Consider the following 25,057-nt stretch of genomic DNA (forward strand, 5'->3'; position numbering starts at 1 on the left):
ACAATAATGCTGTTGCATAAACAACCCCCCAACTATGTCACGACAGAGTTGCACTCTGCCTGTTATCCTGCAGAAAATACACCTGCAGGTATTCTGAACAGATAAAATGCACAGTGAGGGCAGTGGTGAATTTAAGGACAGAATTGCATTTAAAAAAAAAAAAAAACAAAAAAACCCCACCACATTTAAGCAATGACCTTCCCAATATAGTACCTGATGGGCAAGCTCATGTGCTATCACTGCAGTTATTAACTTCTTATCCCTTGCTGAAGAAGTATTACTGTCAAACAACAGTGTTGTTTCTCGGAAGGTGATCAAGCCCCAGTTTTCCATTGCACCGGACTGAAAATCGGGAATTGCTACCAGATCTGAAAAAGATTTGAAAGAAGCTTTTGAAAACTGCTAGTTAAAGCAATTATGTATTTCAAGTCTACCTATTCTATTATATAATCCCTAAGCCCCTCACTATTTAAATCCTGTGGTGTGGATATCTGCTTAGATCTAAAGCATAGAAGCCCCATAGATTTATAACCATCCTTCACTAACAGTGCTCTTAGATGAACAACTTAAAGCACTACACAGACACTGCCTATAGATCTTGCAAGCACACAAGTAACAAGGAAATGGGGCTGCCCCTGCTGATAGTGTCTTAGAAGACCGCATTTCATTATCTTTCCAGCCAAACTAGTACATGCAGAGAAGTCAGGCTGCAGATCTTGCACTGGTGAATATGGTTCACAGACTGAGAATTCTGTATCTCCCTGCCAAAGCACGTCACATTAAACTTACACCAAATTATTTCTTTGATGTTATGTACAAGTATAAACAATGCAGTGTCAAAAGCTCACAAAATTTTTTCCAGCTTGGGAATCACTTAATACTCATACTCAGTCAAACATTTAATGATTTTTTTTAACAATTTGGGGGGAACCTTATTTCACAGATGCTATCTTTTTTTTAAGCACACTTTTTCAGAATGAAATTTCCCCTGCATTTCTCAGAATTGATTAGGGCTTCTTCTTCAGCTTAAAAAAAGATCAAAAGAACTTACCTAATTTTTCAAGAGGGTAGTTTATTAAGAAGTATTTTTGATAAAACTCCAGAAGTTTCACTGCTGTGTTTAGGGCATACCTAACTTGGTTTAAATGCTGCGGTATGGCATAGACAGATACCTAGTCCAAACAGAGAAGAGAAGAGATTCTGAAATATACAGCTACAAAAGCTTTAGAAGGAAAAGAGGAGCTGGCAAAAGTTCCTGAAACAGATAGGACACTGTTTTGGGAATACACACGTAAGTTGCAAACAGTAGTTATGAAGCTGTCAATAAAGACTTAATTTTTTTGCTAGGGCTTATTCACTAGTCAAAATACAGGCAGACTATCACATTGATCCATGTGTATACAAGAACAATTCAAGGCTTACACCTTTAAGGAAGGTGTTAAAAAATGGTCTACATGAACAGAAATAGATCCATTTCCTTTTTACTCCCTGATGAGTCATTAAGTGACCCTCTGTGCATACCTCAATGAATCTAGAAGTTTAGGCTATCAGTGTGATAACACTAGTATCATCTGCAAGAAATTCTCTCAAGAAATAATAATATGTTGATCCAGGTTTAGGACACCCTTTAGGACACAAACACAAAATACGTTGAGATAAGTTTTCCTGTTCTATTTAAAAAAAAAAAAAAAGTCCCTCTTACTCTGCTACAAATCAGTTAAAAAATGACGTTTCAAATACATTGATAGCGTGACCTTTTAATTTTTGAGTTTGAACCAAGCACATACTAGAAAGGATCTAACCTAGTGTTCCTGAAGTACAGAAGTTTGATTAGCTGCAAATTCTAAGCTCAAAGAGAAAACATAAAAGCCCCCCAGGATCTTCTGGAGTTGAGAAAAATCTCATTGCATTATGAACACAAAGCAACTTTACTTCAAGTCTAAGATATCTTATAACATTCATGACAATAACCTTATTCTGTGTGAACTGGTTAGCTCGAATTTTTTTAATCTCCCAGCCACAAATTGCTGGAAGCATCTTGAGAACGTATTTTGTGGAAAACATCATTATATGCTTCCTTCTTACAGTCTCCCTTGGCTTACTAGACACTGTTGGCAACAGAACAATCCACTAGCTAGAATCTTATGCTTCGTCCCTTTAAGCTGGCAAGTACTCTTACATGTTGCTAGACCCCTTGTGTTTGGTGCCTTCTAAAGGTCTGCTGGACTTCCCTAGCTTGGCCAAATCTTGCTTGGTGATCAGAATGAAGGAGAAACACAGTTAAGAAACACTTTTCTTAGTTAGAATACATCACTCAGTCTTCTCCTCTCCTATATGCCTGTGCCATAAGTACTGACAATCCATGCAAGTTAGTCTCACTATTATGAACAAAGCAGAGCACATTACATATATAGCTGTTTCAGTATCTCTGCAAACATGAAACATTGAGTCTACTGATCAGTTTTCTGCGTGGTAAAGAACTGGCTGTATGGTTTTACCAGAATCAGTTCAAATACAGACCTGAATAATAGCCACAAGGAGAGGAAAATAAAAAAAAAAAAAAAAAAAGAATGCAGTAGTCTAACTTTTCAGGTTAGACCAGTTTGTCCTATTCAGCTACAATTAGAAATACTTGTTCATGTCATAATCAAACACCTATTGACCAGTATCTTTACTTGTGTTTATTGGATTAAAGAGAGGGCTGCTTCTTCTGCAGTGCTAGAAGCACTATTCCCTCTCACTCTTTCTAGGTAGGTACTGGCACTTCCAACATTTCACCACAAAGGGGCAGTTCCTGCTACAGAGTCATGAAAATCATTGCTCACATGAAACTCATGAAGCTCCTAAAGTTAGACTAAGGAGCATCTCCTACCATTACCATGTTTTTCCTTTAGCTATTTTAACGGCACACATTGTAGGAACTGCTCACTGACCCTGCAGGCCATATCCCCACAGAGAAAAAAGACCAAACAGGACAAATTATTTTAATTTTTGGAATCTTTGGAAAAACAAAAACCCTACAATAAAATCCTTACATTGAAGTAACTAAATGCAGACTTAAAGTTAGACTAAATCTGTTTTACTGCAGATCATGTTGGGTTTTTTTAGGTAAGTTACCTTTGCAGGTATAGAACATGTTTGCAGCACTGCTTGAAATAGTATGTAGGCTTCCCTGGGAACTGTAATGTTTCTGTATATCATCTGAAAAACTCTTGGTTTGCATGACATTACTTCCTCACAGATGAGTATTAAACTACAAGTTTAAAGCTTCCAGCTCTGAAAGCTCTTGGGAATTTTAGATTTTGACAATTTATACTGTTAACAAAACCTGATGCTGAGTCTCTTGCTGTAAAAGTCTCAATCTGGTATAAGCCCTGAAGTGAGTCCAACCTATAGCATATGGCTTTTGTCCCCTATCTATGAGTACAATAAAACCAAGAAAATAAATAAATTTAAAAGAGACAGAGTTTGCGTGTTGGTTTGGGTTTTTTTTTGTTCTGTTTTGGTTGGCTGTTTGGCTTGGGAGGGGTGAGGGAAAACTGAAAGTGGAACTAACATACCTGACTCCCATTAGTTTCCCTACTTATGTTTTTCAAGTCTGCAACAATGAAGGCTACTAGGTAGGTGCTCATCTTCAAGCTCACAAAAAACTCATCTTGAACAATTCCATCTGTCACAGGAGTAGTGGCTTTCTGCATTAGAAAGGAAAATGTTATCAATGCAGACAAAAGAACATTAAGACATGCAAGGAATCAACGTTCAAAGAATTCATGGCAGGAACAGTTTACAAGCAAACTTGCGTAACATTATATATTTTGGTTATGTTTCAGTGGGACAGATGATACTCACAAACTGTTTATGGTGTAACAAAACTTAAGGAGACATGGAACTTTTAAGCCTATGCACCCAGTATAATCCAAAGTCAACATGAAGATCAGCATTAATTCAAGAGAGCTTTAGGCCAGATTGGAGATACAGTTCCACATAGCCTACTAAAGATACTGGTATTGCATGAGTTAAACATCAGTCTCTTCGCAGAAGCCTCTTCAAAACTAGGTAAACCAGACATACTCATTATTTTATAATATCACAACAAAAACCCCCTCACACGCCCCCCTACAAATCAAAAGAGACTGCATTTTAAAAAGTGAAGAAAACCTAAGGTTTCAGTTATCTCAAAGCAAAAACATGCTCAGCTTAAACACACATTGCCAGAAGTAACTGCCTGCTCAGTCTTCTGAAGTAAGATAACATGGCATACCTTGAATTACTTTAAGTGACAAAGTTTTTCTTTAATATTAGTCCTGGAAAGGCGTGCTATATGCCTAAAAGTACTTTTCTATATAGTCCTTTACAAACATACATTACACAAAGAATAAAGCAAAATGTTTAAAACCACCGTAGTGCAGAACCATAAAGGTCTGGAGACAAGGATGGCAGTTCACGTGCCTTCTGAAACTTCACAGATAGGTTTGTTTCCAGAAACCACACACATTTGAAAAACAACAATAACCTTAGTTTTAGACAAGATCATTTCAAACCCAAAAGATGATTTAACATCTAACTGCCACTGAAAACTTAACTGCCAGTCTTAAAGAGAGAAAGATTTTTAAGACTGAAGTTACAGTCATTATAATCATCTAGTCTGACCACTGAATATGAACAGAATGCCATTGTTGAATTCCTTCAGCAAATTCATAAATTTCTGCCTTTACTACAGCTTCATCTTCATGAAAAGGTGACACCCTATTTAAGAAAATCTACTGTGGCTGCAGATAAACTAGTTCAAAAATCAGGTGTCCTCATTTAAAAAAAAAAAACAACAAAACAACAAACAAAACCACAAAAGAAAACACCACAAGCCCCAAACACACACAGTTTATTTCTAGCCTTAATCTGTATCAGCCACTATATATTGTCATATTAGTGATGTACATGCTAGTTGAGAAGGCCTGCTTCTGAGATCTCTTGCTCATGTGGCTAATTATAGAAAATGCTGAAGTTCACATTCAACCTTCTCATAGACAAACTAAAAAGTCTCTCCATTCAGTACAGCTTGTTACCAAGACCTGCAGTTATTACAGAAGAATCCTAAACAGGGGTGGGTTTTTTTAAGTGTTTATTTTCAGAAGCAAGCCTAGTAATGATCTCACCAATGCAATATACTTCTATACAACATCATCCTCTTACTCGACTTTCACATTTCTTTCTTCGTGCATGCAAGAATTAACTCACTAGCCTCTACTTACTGCACTGGGAGCTCACACTACCTAACAGAATACCTAATCCAGGTTAAATCTAACATGTAAGAATTCAGCATGTGCTAGAGCACTTGTGAGATCAGGGACAAAAACCATGATATAAATCATGAAACCATGCCAATTAAAAGAAGCTGTGCATATAAAAATGGGTACCATTACAAGAGAACTCACTGATACAAGAAATGCTGTTGAGGTAGCATACTATTTCAGAGAAACTCTTGTGTCTAATTTCTTCATTTGTACAGTCACAAAAATAAGGATTTTTTTATAGTAAATTCACACGTGCAAGTTATCTTGGCAAATTACAAAACCCAAAGGAACCACTTCTGAACCCATTAACAGACGGTATGTCTGGATGGCATACAGCAACAAAAGAGGAGTTACACAGTATCCAATTATCAGGGCATAAAATTGGGGGACAAAAGAAAATAATATTGTTTGCAGTATAAACACAAATGAGTGTTTATACACTCATATCACTCATACCACTTCTAATTTGGAGATACTGTCCATTAGCAAAACTATCAATTAACTTGCTCTGTATGTTCTTATACCTTCCTGATAAATTCTAATTAAACCTGACCTGTTCTTTTGACTCAAGAACTTGCATTTGATCCCCAGCACTAAACTTACTATTACATTGCCTTTAATGTCTTTTTTCTTTTTATATTATCTTTGTTCCTCAATTGGAAGCTTTCTCAAATCTTTATCCATCATACAGATGATGTAACAGCCAATATTTAAACAGAGATGGAACCAGCAGAAGCAAATGCAGATGAAATTTTTTAATATGCTCTTAAACACATACTAACTCAGCAAATGTTACAAAGATAAAAAAGTGGATAAACATGAAGTTCAGTGAAAAGGGTCTGATACCAACAACAAATACAGCAAGACAGAGCACGTGGGAAGGAAGGAGAATTCTGAGCCTGAGGGAAGTACAGGACCTTCTGCCTATGGCAGTATACAGAGCAGAAGAGAAAGAAGGTCTGAAGCTAATTCAAGTGGTATGACAAACTGTAGCGAGAATCAAAACACCAAGAAGAGATGCTAGAGAGGCATGATGTAATTTTAAAAGGGAATTCATGATGCAGGAGTGGCACAAGTCATTGGAAGAACAATTCTATGTACAGAAAGATAGGTAGGGAAGAGATGTTTTTCCTATGCAGTACAGGAACAGCCAAACAGTATGTACCCAATGTGACCAATAGGGAAAATTCATAACACCAATGTTTAAGATGATATAAATGTGCAATACCAATGCATTTTTCACTGCAAGTAAATGGGTACAAGATCACATCTCCTAAATGTTCACTTTTCAAATGGCTTCCTATCTCCTTGAAAAATGAGCAATGCAATGAATGCTGCAGCAAGGAAGGCTAGAAACCTAAATGTAATTGAGTCCTGAAGTAAGGAGGAAGAAAGAGATGCATTAATGACCTCACAGTAAAGACAGCTCATCAGTATGTTTTCTCCACGTGGATGATTCCTCGACGTGTACACATGTTAAGTACACAACATTAGCACCCCCAACACCAACACAGCTACCAGATGCTTTGTAACAGCATCAGAGTTGAGCACAGACAGATGGTATGGGGAGAAGCTTCATCCTAAACACAGAAACCCATACGCACATGCTTTGCACGTGCCAATGCAAGGCAGAAGTTATGGAAGGATGCAAGACTAAGGCAAGCAACAAGCTGTCTTTTCCAGATTTAATTCGTATGTCCTGAGGTGTGAGAGTCAGCTATTTCCCGACTAATTAGAGGAAGATTCTCTGGCAAGGAATAATAACTCACTAAACAAGAAACATGGAGTTGCCCTTTCAGGCGTATTGGTTGGACCAGTTGACTCACAATTCTTGGCAAGACAGAGCTTGAGCTCTGAGTAGCTTCTCTGCGGAGAAGGCTGAAAAGCCTGCTCTTATCTACTGACATTCGCTGTTCACTGCGCCAAGTGACCCATTTGCATGGTTTGCAGGAAGACACAATTTGAAATCTCACAGTCTTGCCCAATGACACAAACACATGCAGCAGTTTCCGAGATGACTACTTCCTGTCCATCCAAAGTTGCATAAACACCTTGCACGGAAGACATGAAATCTGAGTGAAATCATAGGAGAAAGTAAGGAAGGTAATGGAGGGCCTAGATTAAACAAAGCATTTGTTTAATCCCTCTGCAGAGGGATCTGGACAGGCTGGCCCAACGGGCTGAGACCAATGGTATGAGTTTCAACAAGGCCAAGTGCCGGGTCCTGCACTTGGGTCACAACAACCCATTGCAGCACTACAGGATTGGGGCAGAGTGGCTCAAAAGCAGCCCAGCAGAAAAGGACCTGGGGGTGTTGGTTGACAGCCGGCTGAATATGAGGCAGCAGTGTGCCCAGGTGGCCAAGAAGGCCAACAGCATCCTAGCCTGTATCAGGAATAGTGTGGTGAGCCGGACTGGGGAAGTGATCATCCCCCTGTACTCGGCACTGGTGAGGCCCCACCTCGAGTACTGCGTTCAGTTTTGGGCCCCTCGCTACAGGAGGGACATTGAGGTGCTGGAGCGTGTCCAGAGAAGGGCTACAAAGCTGGTGAGGGGTCTGGAGGACAAACCTTATGAAGAACGACTGAGGGAGCTGGGGTTGTTTAGCCTGGAGAAGAGGAGGCTGAGGGGAGACCTTATCACCCTCTACAACTACCTGAAAGGAGGTTGTAGAGAGATGGGGGCTGACCTCTTCTCCCTGGTGACAAGTGATAGGACGAGAAGAAATGGGTTCAAGTTATGTCAAGGGAGGTTTAGATTGGATATTAGAAAACATTTTTTCACTGAAAGGGTTATTAAACATTGGAATAGGCTGCCCAGGGAGGTGGTGGATTCACCATCCCTGGAGGTGTTTAAAAAAAGGGTAGATGGGGCACTTAGGGACATGGTTTAGAAGTGGCTTTTGTCAGGGTAGGTTAAAGGTTGGACTTGATGATCTCAAAGGTCCCTTCCAACCTCAGCAATTCTATGATTCTATGATTTACTGAAAAAGGCAGCTCAGAGGTGCTGCACATCCATATATGGTGGGGGAGAAAAAATAAAAAAACAAAGGAGGTAGATATGCCTGCTTGCTACTGTGAGGGCTCTTGCTTATTCTTGTGGAGAAATTCATTACCACGATGGGCATTAGCAGACATACTACAGGACAGTGGGCAGGTAATTGCTACTCTAGCAATTATAGCAACACATAGCAACCCCAGGAAACAACCTCCTTGTTCTTGAATTGTCCCCAGGTATTTTATTTTACTAGACAACCACAAATGACAGTGAAGAAGCTGATGGCTATTTTGCCTCCACTCCATCTGCAAATCATTACCAGTTAAGCTGGCAACCAAGGTGCTACATGCCAGAGCTATACCAGATAGTTCTGTCTCAACTAATAGTGATGAAAATTGTCACAGAATATCCTTTATCATCTTCTTTATAATGATGTCATCAGAGATGAGCAAGAGAACACACAGAATATACCAGGATTAGGATAGCAGTAAACATTCTGTGGTAGTGTGGTGCAATAGAAGAGCTGAAAACAAAAATACTCTTGGTCTTTCAGAGAACTCATAAGTGTCTATCAGAGTACCCATCATCTGTGGAAGGCACACTGAAGAATAGGATAGATTTTTAGCAACTATGTACAATTAGCTCAGCAATGTTTGCTGCACATTTGCAGCAACGGTAAACCATAGTTTACTTTCTGTACATGAAGAACTATGGAAGCTGATGAAAGTTCCTTAGCTACTTGTCCAACCCCTAGAAGAGGAAAGCGAGTGAGCACCCTTTCTTGTTTACATAAAACAGGAGAGTTGCCCAGAAGAGTCTGCTTTCTTTCAGTGAAGCAAATAAAGCGCTCTTAGGCCTGGATGTAAACTTTAGATGTAAAATTAAAGAGTTTCTGTTGGGTGATAAATAATGGTAATGTTTTGATGAGACAAGACCTAGTTCAGACACAGACTAGCTAATAAGTTAGTCTTGCTGGTCTGTCTAAATCATTTAGGCTTCTATAAAGGTTTCTCCAAAGGCTTAATGGCATAAAGCATCACCATAAAATCCAGATATGCTCTTAGAAGATCTTGCCTGAAAAGATCTAGCTGAAGGAACTTCAGATCCCTCATCCATATTCTAGGGTTGGCTCTGTATTCATACCCTGGTTTAGACTCGAAAGCACATCCTTCAAGATCAGGAACATCTTTCACAGAAACAGTTGCTAGTTACGTAAACTATTGATAAAGATATTGCAGTATTATGCACATGTGCAGTATCAGCAAACATAGAAAGCTAAAAATAAAATTTTAAGGGCTCTTGAGACTGATGTAGCCAAGAACAAAACTGCAAAATAATGATTCCTTTAAATTCAATAGGAATCCTTCCCATAGCCATTCAACTGTCTCTACAATAACATCCTAGACTGTGCAGTGCATGGAACAGTTGTTTTCTCTACAAAGTTACTTAGTTCAAGTCTTGCAGGAACAGACATTTGTTTTATTATAAACTCACACAGTTTATAGCTTATCCACTCAAGTTAATCCCCTGGACGTTAATGCAACAAAAACACAATTCAAAGCACTTAAAACAGATTACCTATGCAGCAGCTTTACTAAAATTCCTCTACAAAAGCAGGTACCTTTGGCATATTTGACAGAGTGGAAAGTTTCTCATCCCTTTTAATCTTGATTAAAAAAGTAGCTTTAAGTGATGGTTCATCAAAGCATGGAAAAGCAGACCTTGCTGCCAGAGGTTCAAACTGAGTTGCCGCAAACCACCTAATGGGAAGAATAGAGAAGAACAAATTAAGAATTATGAAAAGGATAAATGTAATTTTGTATTTCACAGAACGGTCATTTTCCCTCCAAATCCTGTAACAGCTTGTTATGGGAGAAGCTTTCTGAATAATAGATGACAGGTTTGCCACACTTCCATTTTATTCTTCAAGGAGTCTCACTGAAAAAGTTTGCAATAGCTCAATGAAGGGTCTTGTTTTAAGCAACTGAAAGTAAATACAATCTCAGAGTGATCCTCTTCCCAGGGAATAATTTCAAGTCTATATTAGAATTATAGAATTGCCTAGGTTGGAAGGGACCTTTTAGATCATCTAGTCAATCATCAACCTAACTCTGACAAAAACCGTCGCTAAACTATATCTCTAAGGATTGTGTCTACCCATCTTTTAAAATCCTCCAGGGATGGTGTCTCAACCATTTCTCTGGGCAGCCTGTTCCAATGCTTTATAACCCTTTCAGTGTAAAAATGTTTCCTAATATCCAGTCTAAACCTCTCCTGGTGCAACTTGAGGCCGTTTCCTCTTGTCCTATCGCCTGTTACTTGGGAGAAGAGAGTGATCCCCACCTGGCTACAATCTCCTTTCAGGTAGTTGTAGAGAGCGATAAGGTCTCCCCTCAGCCTCCTTTCCTCTAGGCTAAACAACCCCAGCTCCCTCAGCCACTGCTCATAAGACTTATTCTCCAGACCCCTCACCAGCTTCGTTGTCCTTCTCTGGACATGCCCCAGCACCTCAATATCTTTTTTGTGGTCCCAAAACTGGATGCAGTACTCGAGGTGCGGCCTCACCAGTGCTGAGTACAGGGGGATGATCACTTCCCTAGTCCTACTCACCACACTGTTCCGGATACTGCCCATGATGTTGTTGGCCTTTTTGGCCACCTGGGCACACTGCTGCCTCATATTCAAGTGGCAGTCAACCAACACCCCCAGGTCCTTTTCTGCTGGGCAGCTCTCCAGCCACTCTTCCCCAAGCCTGTAGCACTGCATGGGGTTGTTGTGACCCAAGTGCTGGATCCAACACTTGGCCTTCTTGAATCTCATACCACTGGCCTCAGGCTATCAATCCACACTGTCCAGACCCCTCTGCAACACCTTTCTACCCTCAAGCAGGTCAACGCTCCCACCCACTTGGTGTCATCTGCAAACCTACTGAGGGTGCACTCAATCCCCTCGTCCAGATCATTAAGAACGATATTAAAGAGAACTGACCCCAGTACCAAGCCCTAGGGAACACCACTTGTGATCAGCCACCAACTGGATTTAACTCCATTCACCACCACTCTCTGGGCCCAGCCTTCCAGTCAGTTTTTAACTCAGAGAAGAGTAGTGCCATCCAATCCATGGGCAGCCAGTTTTTCCAGGAGGATGCTGTGGGAGACTGTATCAAAGGCCTTACTAAAGTCCAGGTAAACAACATCCATATTGTCAATTTGTAAAAAGTTGTGTTGGTGGTGCTAATTTTAAATTCTGCTGTCCCCTTTCAGAAAACAAAATCTACCTGTTAGTATTTTGGGTATTTCCAAACAAACTCTCTGTTGTTGCAAAAATTTGTAACACTGATAACATTGATTTTTCTTGCTTTTTCCTTTGCATCCGATTTATTTTTTTTTTAAGCTTTAGATCTCAGCACTTCTTAGCACAAGCTGGTAAGTGTTTTATGTCTTTCTCTAGTTAGCAGTTGTTTTGTGGGCCCTTCAAAACTACTTTCCTGTCACATTGGTTTTCCCATCTTCCGTTTATTGCACCGCTATGTTTCTAGAAAACCTGCATGAACAACTATGTGCCAACAAAGGCAAGAGCACTCATAAGTACGTGAACAGTGTAAGGCACATTTGAAGTGGGTGGTGGTGGATGGCAATTTCATTATTTTTCTTGGTAAATAGCACTGATTTACTCTTTTTAAAAATGAGTGTGATGTTTCCCTCTTCTCCAGTCACTGGGGACTTCACCTGATGGCCATGACTTTTCAAATACAATTGAGAGGGGCTTGGCAAATACATCTGCCAGTTCCCGTCGGACTATGGCATGGATCTCATTGGGTCCCATGGACTTGTGTATGTTCAGGTTCCTCAGACGGTCTCGAACCTGATCTTCTCCTACGATGGTGGGACTTTGTTCCCCTTTGCTCCCTTGCCTTGAGACTCAGGGATTCAAGAGATATGGGTAGAATTTCCAAAGACAGAAAGTAAAAATTAAACAAACAAAAAGCCACACTATAACTACCTGCAACCACTATACTGCACTACATTTAACTGATGGAGAGGCTGCCCTGACTTAATGAACTCATCCATGAAAAACATTTTTCAGCTAGATTAATCAGGAGATTAAAGATTGATTTTGCTCAATTGGAATTAGTTGCAAGAAACATCCAACAGAAAAAGCAACCCTTGTTATTTCTATTATCAAAGCACAACCTAAAAGTGACAGAATAGAGAAGCTGTATTTGTGGGCATACCTTTGCTTAGAATTCTCATCCTTGTAAGAAATCTTGTAAAAGCCATAATAGGTATCTGATAAATTAGATGAATATTCTATGTTGACAGTATAATTCTGTCCTACAAGGAGAGCCTCAGGAGCCATGATTGCAATCTGGTCATGCAATGGATATTCCAGGAATTCAACTGGCTTTGCTTGATGCCCTCCTGCTGAAGTAATGGTTGCCTTGGTGATATTAAGTCCTGAGCTGTGAAGTATAATCTTCCAAGTTACCTGGACGATGTTAACTACTATCTTTACAGAGCCTGTAAATTTCAGAGTCGTTAGGTTTGGCTGCAAGACAAGATCATAATGCAGTGGTACAACATCAGAAGGAAGTCTAATTTTTGCCCATGGAAATACTTTTCCATTGCTTGCCAAAGGGTATATTAGTTCCATTGTATGATTTTTTTTATGGCAGCCTTCTTTGGTAAAGGTACATTTGGGAAGAAGATAAATTGCCATTATTAATGAAACTGCAATCACAAGAACAATTGTGCAAACCACCATGGTCCTCGTACAGGGTACTGAACATGATCCATTTGGATTTTGTCTATAGACAGACATGTTATTCCGGAGACCCGAGCTTCTGTTCATGAAGGACATCCCCAGCAATTTTGCTGATGACTCATAATCCTCTTCATCATCGTCCATTTCATGCTCTCCAAGGCCACGCACCAAGAGCCGGGAGCTCCTTGGTTCATATTCCACTTCATCAGGCTCCAGGGGATGTAAACAAGGCTCTTTTGCCAAGTCAACCACATCAGGCTCTTCTTCAAACATACTGTTTTCAATCATATTCCTGGGTAACTGAATTTGATCTGAAAAAGACAAGACCATGTGTTACATGATAAACAAAATGCATGATTATAATGCGTCAAAGATAGTTTACTGAATTACAGAATGAGAAATACTTTTACAGCATACATGATCAATAGCTCTTCCAATTTCTCTCTCAGGTTTGTTTTCAGAAAATATTTCTGTGCTTTTCTGCATACAGCAATTTTTCATTCAGTATCTTCAAAAGGATGCTTCCGTTGCACATACTCAATGACATAACTGGGGATCAGCTATATCACTGCATAGCACTCCCAGGTCATTGGTGTCAGTGTCTTGGCTACATTTCTTCTGCCTCAGTATTTGTATATTTGTACATTTGTATTTAACTAAGTTTGTTAAGATAGTATATTCTTTATGTTCCATGGTAAAGCACAGGCAGTCAGTTCTAGAGGTGTTTCTGAATATGCAAAATTTTGAATTCTGAATATGAATTATGAGTATTACTGAGTTCTTTAATAGGGGAGAAAATCTGCCAATGTGCTGACAGCTACACAAATAATATACTCACTTGACTCTTTTAAATTTAATTTTTCACACACAGCCCCCCAAAAAAATTCTCACACAAAAATGGCAGAATAAAAATTACAGTTCCAATTGATATCTTCATTTAAGATCTAGCTCATACAACCCTTGAAACAATCTATGCAGGTAAGAAGTTAAATTGGTGCCAACCAGACTGTTTTTCTCCATAAAATTTGTCCTTAACAGGTAACAGATCACTGAACATAAAAGATGAATTGAAATTCATAGCAAATTTTAAAAGCATCAGATACTCCCATATTCTACATGCAGTTACATTTTAAAGAAACTTCTGGTCATATCTACAACTGTTTATGTAAAAGGTTGTCTTTCAGCTAACTTGGAAAAAACATTAAAAGCACTGTCGCAAAGAAGCGTATATCAGGAATGGGACTTAGGAGCAAGGAACTTCTTTTCATACTGTATTAAATCTGAAGCACTGTAAACAACATAGACAAGATGTTGATTGGCTTTTGTTAGGACACCACAGAATTGTCTAGAGAACAAAACAAGTCAAATGGAAATGCCATCTATAAGGAGATTTCTCTCAAAAAAAATCCCATTACCAGTTTTAGGGCCTTGAAATTACAGTTCATTTGAATTAGTCTCCTGTCACAGCTTCTATTTAAGGGACTAGACAAAACTTTTGTGCAACTGCAAGGCTTCAGATTAATTTCATTTCTATCTCAGAGACGAAAGTCTACTGCTAACTGAATGATAATCACACCACTATCCTCCACATTCTGTGTTTTCAGAATGAGAAAGATAATTTTTTCTTTGGATTTAGAGATACTGAAAAGTAGGTTGATTTTTATTAATTTCTGACAAGAATGTACATTTTGCCAATCTATATACAGCCTAGAATATCACCGTCCCTATTATACATTACTGGTTTTATCTATATTGCTAAGCTCCCATCCAATAATTGAGGATTATTTTATACAGAAATGAATTACATGAATAATTTCAGGAATGTAATTATATATAGCTGCCTGATGTGACTTTAAGTGTTGAAACAAACCAATGGAAGATATTGGGAGGGTAAAGATTTATCATTTGGTAGTAGCCTTTTTTGTTTTCGTTTTTTTAAAGACAAGTTTCTTTACAGCTGAAATTCTCAAATGTTAAAATAAAACATCTTAAAGAAAATATGACAGAGTCTTTTCAAACCAGATATATCAAACTCCTAAAGATTTACTCTGAAATATATTAACACTTCCTGTTTCAAGGCCACAAACTCATAAAACTATAGGGTCAGCAGCCATACTACTAAAAAGGATGGAAGAAGAATTCTTATTCTAGCCCATGTTCTACCATGCTTTTCTCTTTGTGTGATATCTGTGTAATAAAACTCTAATGATACTTGCATGCTACTTATTTCAGAGTAAGACTGAGAGACTATTCAGATACCCTCAAAACAAATAATAGCTTCATAAGTCAGCATCTTGCAATGAAAAACTACTGTGCTATTTTAAAAATGATCAAGTTTGAACCTGTCTCTGCAAAGGCCTTAAAATAAGAAAAAAGAAAATAAAATCCTACTCCACAAAAATAAGTAAGAGGAAGGTGCATTGATCAATCTGAACAAGCAATATGGAGATGGATGTAAGCAGGGAGCTTACTGGAATTTGGATCTGCCTGCTCACCCTTTGTTCCATTGTAAACATGCTCTATGACTAGGAATAGGATCATAGGGTCACAGGATACCTGAGGTTGGAAATTACTTCAGGAGGTCATGCACTCCAACCTCCGGGGAAAAGCAACTTCTACAAGTTTCTGTCTTTATGGCATTTGCCAGTACAGTGCTCACGTTCCAGCCTTCAGGCAGTGGTTATACTTCACTGGTCCAACACTATGGTCTCTACACTGGTGAACGTGCACTCACATACCAGATTGGAGGCCCCACAGAGTAAAGGAAGAGGATAGAAAGTTACAAGTGAAAACACACAAACTAGTGGAGAAAAAAAAGTGGAAAGACAAAGTATTGTGCAACGGAAGCTCTTTTACAATTCCTCTACCCAAGAATAGTTTATCAAGAATTCACTAAACTACTTCCAGCAGAGATTCTTGTTGATTACTCCCTCAGCTGGTTGCTTTTCAAATCTGCTGGCTAGCTTCAATCAAATTTGAAAACAGACTCAAGACCAAATTTCTTCAAGTCCCATCGCAATCCCACCCCAAAGCTGCTGTGGAAGACACCCAAATGTATATCTGCTATGTAGAAAAGGCAGGTATTAAGACTCACATCTTAACCTCTCCAACAGGTAGCAGCCAATCAGTACACAGCTCCAACCCCAGCCATGGCATGTGCTGCTGCATGGCCAGCAAAAGAGGTAGATGACAGGGGAGGCACTGCAGAGGGAAGGAGGAGAAAGATAAAGAGCATAAATCTGGCAGAAAGTAGGGTTCATCAGCTCTGCTGCTCATAGAACAGTTTGCTTTTTGAAGAGCTTATTCTCTAATAAGTTTCCTCTAAAGCCAACTCTCTTAATATTTGCAAAGTTGCATGCAGGCACTAACTCTTTAAGTCATAGAGAATTATATGAAAAAAATCTCAAATGGAAGCTAAAATATAAAAGCTAAACCAGAAGTTAGTTTCAAGGCAATTTGCAGTTTTAAAAACCTAAGAGACATTCATTTCTAGGAAAACAACAGTTAAAACCAATTTCTACGGAAGCATTTGCAAAAACTGGAAGCAATCAAAGTCTTCGTTGTTCTGTAGTGCTGAAAATCTGTAAGATTAGAACTTTACTGAAGATCAAGGGCATCACCAGACTACTGTTCTCCACTCAAAAGCACATAGACAAAGTATCAAAAGGTTACTAAAGTTATTTATGCTGATATAGGCATTCACAGAAGCATAGAAGTCAGGCTACTTTTTGGAGAGGAATGATGGCAAACACGTTTAAAGCTTTTACACTCAAATAAATAGTGGACTGTTTGCTTCCTGCTGGTTCACTGAAATTTATAACATATAGTGAATGGAACTCTTATGACCTTTCATTTTTAATACATGAGCTGATCCATTATGAGCTAAAAAGCCCACAGGAAGAACAAAAATGCTATTCTTAAACTGAAACAAGCCATAAAGAATAAGAAGCAGCCTGAGGAACCTGACTGCAAACATCAAATTTCACTGTCATCTTTCACACCAAGTATGGCCAATAGGCAAACATTCCCATTGTAAAACATACTAAAAGCACATTAATTCAGATATTCAAGCAGATTAATTCAGATTCCAAATATGACAACGGAAAAATTAGTATAACTGCAAGACTAGGGAACTTTAAACTGTAAAGAAGCTGCATGGTTCCAGTGAACTACCACTGCTATGTCAGAGGCTGCAGGTGAACTAGAGGCATTTGTCGTCACGCTAGTTCACCATTAAGAAAGTACTGATCTGAGCTGATAAAATGCACTACAAAGGCATGGCAATTTAAATCTATATTTAAACATAAGCTTAGTGTGAAAGTGAACATGGAGGTTAAACAAAAGTCATGGGGACGAGTCTTGTTGGTCCCTAATTAGCAGCTAAAAGCTGATTAAAACTTAAGCGCACCCAAGTAAAAGTGATTTTACACAATTCTTCCACAAATTTGTAACCTGATTTTCAACACCTTCCTCAATACAGGATCACATCTAGCAGAGAGCAATGTAAATACTCACAGTTTAGAAACAATCCTGAGAAGAGACGTGAGATTAAAAACTAAATGTGATAGACTAATCCAGAAAGCCAGACCTCCTAATACTGCAAAGCTGAAGGAAGGCAGACATTTTCTCAAAATCAATGGCTTTGAAAAAGTTTCTTTAGAACTGCCTCCTGCAACGCAAATGCCCCAAACCTTATTGCAACTTATATTCTCATTACAATACTCAGGGAACCGTAATAAGCCCGGTCTGTTGTTTTCTGTAAAGAGGACAGAATGCTTAGATATGAAATTCAAATGCAGTTTACAACCGGACAAGCTAACAGGACAATACACTTGCTTTAGGTACTGCATCATTTGCTAATGGGAACAGCATAGCCATATATTGGTGGCAAACGCAGAATGACTTAAGGACACAAAGGTGAGTAATTAATCAGACCAAGTTAAACAGAAGGAAGTCCCTTATCTTGTTCCTACAAGACATACATATTTCACTCCTATGCCTTTTCACAAATTAGTCTTTTAACTTACAAAGCAACTTTACTACTATATTCAAGTTCACTATAAAACATGATCATGCAGGGACAATCAGGAGCATATTATGATGTTTTGGGTTTGGAATCCATTACAAATATTCTGCAGAATATAAGAAGTCATTATTCCTTTATTTTTCAAAGTCAGTATCTCCCTATAATGGTATTGATACCTTTTTATAACGCTCGAAGTATGCACTTTTTCCTTAGAAAACAAAATGTGTAACCTCAGGATTCATGTCTGGGTATTCTATCTCAGAACTGAAATCTCAAGACTCAAAATTCTTATATGAATCTAAGCAACCCACTCCTCCCATTCATTCCTTTTCAAAATGTATGCAGAAAATGCTTGAATGCAATTGGGTTTTTTTTAGCTTTCCATATTCTAATTAAGAGCTTAAAAGTAAAAAATGCACAAACCCAACAAACCCTGTTGGTAGAGTCAGACAGATTGTTAGCTGTTTCTGAGACAGAAGTTCAGCACATTATCATCTTTAGATAATAAGGAGGTATCACGCAGTATTTTTACTGAAAGAAACGTTAAAAGAATTACAGTAACACCTGGTACTTTGTAGCACCCAAACCTCTACTGCAGAGATAAGCATAGGAAGCTTTCTGTTACCCTGGAATAACCTAGAAGCCAAACAACTATTGGGTAGCATGTTGTTGTGGTCCAGCAGATGTAGCAAAACCCAAGGCCAGACCAAATGGCCCTGTATAATGTGTGCTTACTAGCTGCAGCAAAAACTGCTTCCCACAGAATGTTGCATTTGAGTAATGAGATAGAGGGTGAGGAGTTACTGCTGCCCAAAAATAGACATCTACTGATGTGTTGATGCATTCAGTGTGTATCAGGATGTCTATTAGGAAAGAACACAGAAAACCTATGAACAAAACACTTGTTTTGCTATCTGATTTACTACCAAAACTGTCACTGATACTATGTCAAAGAATAATTCTGTCCAATGGTTCCAGGAATGGCTACAGGTGTTTAACAATGGGGTAACATTCAGGGCCATACTACTGTTTTACATACCTAACTTTTATGTCCAACTTTGAAAGCATTGGCCTTTTCTTAGCAGAAGCAGCTGCTGACCAAACAACTAATTCCACTGACAAACCACATGGCTTTTGTTCCTACTAAAGACTGGTTGCATTTCACCCAATGGGGTGAAAAGCAACTTTGAGGTGCGGTTTGTTTATTTTTAGAGATCTATTTTATGTTCACGTACCTGTCTAAATGCCACCTGTTCTAGAAGTAGTGGTGAAACACAAGATTTCAGCACAGACAGTAAGGTCAGAATATGTGGTTCCTAATACATGAATGAACCTGCTACCATGATGGTAAAGTGAGTTTGAGAAAAAGATGCCAGCAGGAACAAATACTGTGCCACACAGTTTAATGCCGAAAGAGCAAAGCCTCCACTATTCCTTAAGCATTGGAAAATTAGTTTTACACTCTTTTAAGTTTTAGCAAACAGCATAAACCTATTTGTTTACAGGACTCCAAGGAAAGATTTGAAGCACTTGCAAATACACTGTGTATGGCAGGTGAGCACACTTTACGTGGACAGATGTATTGTCATAAAAATAGTAAGATTGGTTATAGTACATGGAACCTGTTCTTCTCTTCTTTATTTGGACTTTGTGACTAGTAACAAAGGAATGTGATCGTGATGGCTACAGCAGGTCTCTCATACATAGCCATGGATAGAAAGACTGTACAAATGCTACTGCTCTTTTAAGTTATGTAACCCTTGACAGTAATGAACTTGATGTCACATGGACGAGCCAATGAAGAAACTTTGCAGAAATAATGACACATGTGAAGTCACTGCACTATCTTATATCAAAGCAGTATATTCAGTATAAACATGTTCTCAGGAAAAGAAAAAAAAAAGTTGAAAATTAAGTATCAGAATAATGTTTGCATTAAGACTTAAAATTCATATTTTGCTCAGTGAAATAACAGTTTCTCATCATATCTGAAAAAAAAATAATTGGAAGCACTCCACAATTTAAAAAGAACCTATTATAGTCAAGACAAGTGTATAGAATTTTTCTGCTACACTTGCAGTGTCTTTAAGAGGTAATATGATCTGTGCAGTTGCCTATGCAGACATGGCACTAGAAATTTTGTGAGTCATAGGTGTACTTGCTATAGAATATGTTTTTTAAGGAAAGGATGAACATGTACAGTACAGTATATATACATACATACAGTATATACATACTGAATACAGTACAGTATTCATCTGTATTTATGAGAGACCAAAAATATACCTACTTTGGGGTTACACAGTGAAATTTCTCACACGTATCTCACGTCACCAATCCTTCCAAGCTAAAGACAAGAACAACATGAAATGTGAGATAAATAAAAAACAGAGGAACTTGTGTTATATGGCTTGACTGAAAGGAGGAAAACAAGCTATAGGAAAACAGCATACGTAACATTCAGCAAGCTTTCAAAAATTTTATGTGTTTGTTAAGATTAAACGAACATATAAGCTACACTGGAAATCCAAAAGATGAGAAATATTTCAGAAAGTGCAATCGATTCCTTGATGGAGACTGCCAATTAAAAATCACTAGTTCCAAACAGCACTGGTTAGAACTTTTATCAATGCAAATAACCATTAGAGTTTAAGTCAACAGAAATACGAATAACCAGTATAGACAGGTACAACTCAGGAATAAAATGGCCTTGGCTTGCAAAGAAGTAGAGGTTTAACTGACAACTAAACATCTGAACTGGTAGCCTTTGAAAATGCATACTTAAAACATTCACTGTTAACATTTTCTTAGAAAAAAACTTTGTATTTTTCTAAACTTAATTTAGAAGTTTTCTAAATTTAAAGATAAAATAAGGCTAGAAACCTTAGTTGAAGCTATTTAAGAACTGCATAATACAGTACTCACAGGATTCCAGTTGCAGTCCAGTTCTTGCTGTCATGGACAACCAAAACAACTGATGGTCAATCCAGACAGACTTTACATGCAATTACACTCTTAAAAAAAAAAAATCATCTGCAGAAATGGGAACCTGAAGCCAAGTCCTACAGCTTCTTCACCTTACCTTAGCACTACCTTCTGTCTATTTCACTGATTATTCATTACCTCAAGGAAAAAGTCTTCAGCATTAAAAAAAAAAAATAAAAAAAATTGGTGCAGTGGAAATTAAATATTTATTTAGTAATGCAAAATACACTCTTGCAAACTTTCTGTAGTTGATTTCCTAGCAATATTCCATGCTCAGCATGGAATTATTCCCAGTACAGCAAATCTCTTGCTACCACCTAGTAACCAACCTTCAAGGATTAGATTTGCCATTTGTATCAAACTGTTGATTGCTGTTGTCTAGTGTCTTATCTTTTCTTGATGAATTTTATACATTGGCATAGTCAAAATCAGTACACAGTGGTTGCTGCAGACTGCTTTACAAATAATCAAAAAAAGTAGAAATTGGGTCAAAAAAAAGACAGCAATTTTATATATTTAGCAGAAAATGGTAATAAGAACAGTTGATCAGATCTGTGTTATAAACAGTTAAGGCAAGTGCTATACAATCCATCTGAGAGGTGTTTATATTTAAAAGAACTTTATTTAAAATTCTTCATTCATTGTTTGCTGATAAGCTTTTTTGGGCAGTGCTGGGTAAGCTGTATTCTGTAAATCTGTTTCCAGGTGTCCAAGAGTATAAAATTTTGGAAACAATTTCTGACCAGCTTACAAAAAAAAAAAGTTATTTCACATGGTTTACAGACCATCTAATCTCCTTAGGAATGAGACTGTTCCTTTAAAGACTTTGTTCTTATTTGAAGTACATTTAGAAATATAAATAGCTCCAAGAGAACCCTTGGCCTAAAGGCTTAGTATGGCTTGTAGGTTAGCTGCAGTGAGAGTACAACCCTTCAGTGACAGCTGCAGAGTCAGAAGCAGCACTTGAAGGTTTGAGCAAAAGTTAACCAAACACAAAAGGCTTCTAGTGGCTAAACAGCTCTTGAAGTTGTAGAATAAGCATTATAAAATTGTCTCTACTCAAGTGTGTACAAGTCTAATTTCTGAAATTGCTCATGGAGACAACAGAAAAATAAAATCAAAGGCTGTGATTAGCAACAGCTGTCTTACGTTACCAGCTCTGTTAAAGATACAGGCCTCTCTCCTCTTTGTGAAATAAAGTTTTTAAAAAAAGATACGAGTGTTACTTGATAGTTCAGCAATTACCTTTTCTGAGATGAATTATTTTAAATCTTAGCCCAAGTAAAAACATTTTACACACATTCCTCTATGCAATGAATATTTTTAATGCCCTCAAAATTTCTTCTGAAACAGTAATGCAGTGTCTTGTGTTTGTTGACCCTTTTCCCCTGTCCCATAGTGCCATTCTTTTACTTCCATGATATGTGAATTCCAACAAAAATACTCAGAAGACTACTTATTACTGGCTTTTCCATTTTCCAGCTTTTGTAGCTGTTCAATTTAAAACTTGCATAAAAATACCCAGAGCTTATTCATAAAGATTTCTGCATTTATCAATTCAAATACATCAGATGTGGGAAAAAGAGTGGTTTATCTGTATGTCATCACTTGTCATAGCTTGAAATAAGTGCCTCAAAACTTTGGAGGAAGCAATAAAAAATTTACATTGGAAAAATAGTAGTTAAATAATAAATATTAATTTTTAAATTTGCTTTATTGTTCTTCTAATATATCACCCAACAGAAGTTACATAGGATTTCTTAAATTTTGCCCATGGAGAATTGATTTACGGCATAGTCAGTAAATAATCCCTGTTGCTATTTTCATGCACAGTACATAGACACAGCTCTCTGGAACACAGTCACTTTCAGAAAGAGTAGAAGGGCATTGGCACAGACTCTTGATGGTCACATGCAAAACCGCTGAATATATTGGGAAATCTATGCAAAATCTCATGCTTCAGTGAGTCAGGCAAGCAGTAATGTTCCTGTTTTTCTCCCTGACAGAGGAAAGGGAGTAGGAGGGGGAACCTCAAAAAATAAAAAAGTTACATTTATTCAGAGTCTGCATGAAAGCAAATTACTCATCTTAAGGATTTCTGGCCCCGAAGCTTACAGAAAAACTCTATGCAGTGATACAATGCATGAATCCTTTAGAAGACAAGCATACCTTCTTAAATTCAAGATATGCTCAAATCTGTTAGTGCCCACATTTATAGGAAAAAGAAGAAACTGAAAATTTACTTATGAAATCTGACTTTTGAAAGATATTACACTTCATCAGTGGAACACTGTAAGTAAAAAATAAAGGTCACTCTTTATTGTCACTTCAATATTGCACTACACTATTTCTTCTTGTGGATCATTATCAATAGGTACATCATACACTACAAAATTATATAATTCAACAAAGTGGAGATTTTTAAAAAGGCGGGCTTTTCATTTTAAAATCCTTTCAGCTTGTTCTAAACCAGGACCAGGTACTTCTTGGTTTATCATGATTATTTCTTGGCATATCAATTTAGTTCTTCCTTCTATAATGCAAAATACTTCCTGTACCCTTATGCTTTTGGCTGCCTCTAACCTGTCCATAAAACACGATATGACTTGGTTGGGGGGAAGCTGGGGGAGGTGCAGGAGGAAGCTCATCTTATCTTTTCTAGCAACCTTGTTGAGCAAGAAACAAAACGTGTATCAGCAAACATGTTAGTTATGCTAAGATTCTGACTAAAGTTTTCCTTCTTTTTTTGGTTTTTTTTTTTTTTTTTTTTTTTTCATTTTTTTCTTCTTACTGCAGGGGGGTTGGACTAGATGACCCTTAAAGGTCCCTTCCAACCCAACAGATTCTATGATTCTATGATTGTTTTCCACTATGTCTCCCTAATCATTCCATGCATTTCAAATTCCTTCTGAGCAATAAAATATTTCAATTCTACACAAAAAAATTATTTGTTGTTACTAAAGAGGAGTACACAATGCCATCCATGTAATTTAAAAATCAGTATCTATCCACAGTAAGAAAATATATATTTATAACCTTCACTCAGGTTAGAAACAAGCAGACACCTAGCCAGTGGAATTTCAGGGAAATCAGAAGTCCTGTTTGAAAGCATTTTGCCTTCATTTCACCATGATTTCACCTACCACCTTGGAGTTGGGGCACAGGGATGGCAGAGGGAATTAAAGTCTCCACAACAAAAATCAAGTGAAGCACAGAATACCTGAGAAAATCCTTGGAATCCACCACTCCAAAAGGAATTAATACCTACAATCAAAGGCTGTTGATACAGCAGCTCATGAAACTGAACTGCTCTGTTCAGTTATAGTGCAAAATTAACATTCAGGTAACAAAGGAGATACGCAAGTACCTCCTGAAAAGAGTAATACAAGACAGATTCAGAAGAGCAGACTTAGTTTGCCACTGTCCCCCTTGATTTGTGAATCCCCTGAAAGCCAATTTTGAATGAATGTCTCTTGTGTTGGGAAACATGACAATGAGCATTCAGCAGTTATGTCAAGACATTTTGCAAGACAGCCCTGAAAGTTTAAAAAAAAATTTTTTTTTTATATATATATTTATATGCTTCAGTTTCCATCTTTCAAAATTGCAACTGATATTTTTCTGTTTTCATCATTTGGGATTTGAAGTGTTGTAATTTGAAAGGAAAGAATTGCACAGTTTTAGACCTTTAGCAGTACACAAATTTTGGTTCATTTCTGACGACCTAGGAGAGCTGTGCAGCTAAATGCCCACCTGTCTGAGATGGCCTGACCTAACAACGACATTCTTGCAACAGTATGTGGGAAACTCAGATTTGCTTCATAATCCTTTTAGCACAAAAGAAAACAATAAAAAAGTCATGAAGACTATAGCTAGAAGTTGGGAATAGCAAAAAAAAAAAAAAAAAAAAAATTTCCCACAAGGAAGTAACCAGGAGAGATGAGAAAGCTGAGAAGCACACGCTTCCGCCCTCCACCTACGCAGGCATTACATA

The 25,057-nt window shown here is 37.9% G+C and overlaps 1 protein-coding gene across 4 annotated transcripts in view; it reads right to left on the bottom strand.

Annotated features, from left to right (window-relative positions):
* The window catches only part of LNPEP (leucyl and cystinyl aminopeptidase), a 69,048-nt gene that overhangs the window by 33,044 nt on the left and 10,947 nt on the right, over nt 1-25,057 (bottom strand). For 2 of the 4 annotated variants that reach the window (XR_012584850.1, XM_074569196.1), the window contains exons 2-7: nt 16,147-16,253; nt 12,523-13,363; nt 9,910-10,048; nt 3,561-3,692; nt 1,052-1,172; nt 214-368 (exon numbers count right to left, since the gene is read on the bottom strand). Coding sequence is in view for 2 of the 4 variants with exons in the window: in XM_074569196.1 (XP_074425297.1) it covers nt 214-368; nt 1,052-1,172; nt 3,561-3,692; nt 9,910-10,048; nt 12,523-13,340 (1,365 nt within the window). In the remaining 2 variants the exon portion in view is untranslated. The remainder of the gene's footprint in view (nt 1-213; nt 369-1,051; nt 1,173-3,560; nt 3,693-9,909; nt 10,049-12,522; nt 13,364-16,146; nt 16,254-25,057) is intronic. The other 2 variants (XR_012584849.1, XM_074569195.1) reach the window with 1 other exon arrangement.

Source organism: Larus michahellis, chromosome Z, assembly GCF_964199755.1.
Source record: "Larus michahellis chromosome Z, bLarMic1.1, whole genome shotgun sequence".
Taxonomy (NCBI): domain Eukaryota; kingdom Metazoa; phylum Chordata; class Aves; order Charadriiformes; family Laridae; genus Larus; species Larus michahellis.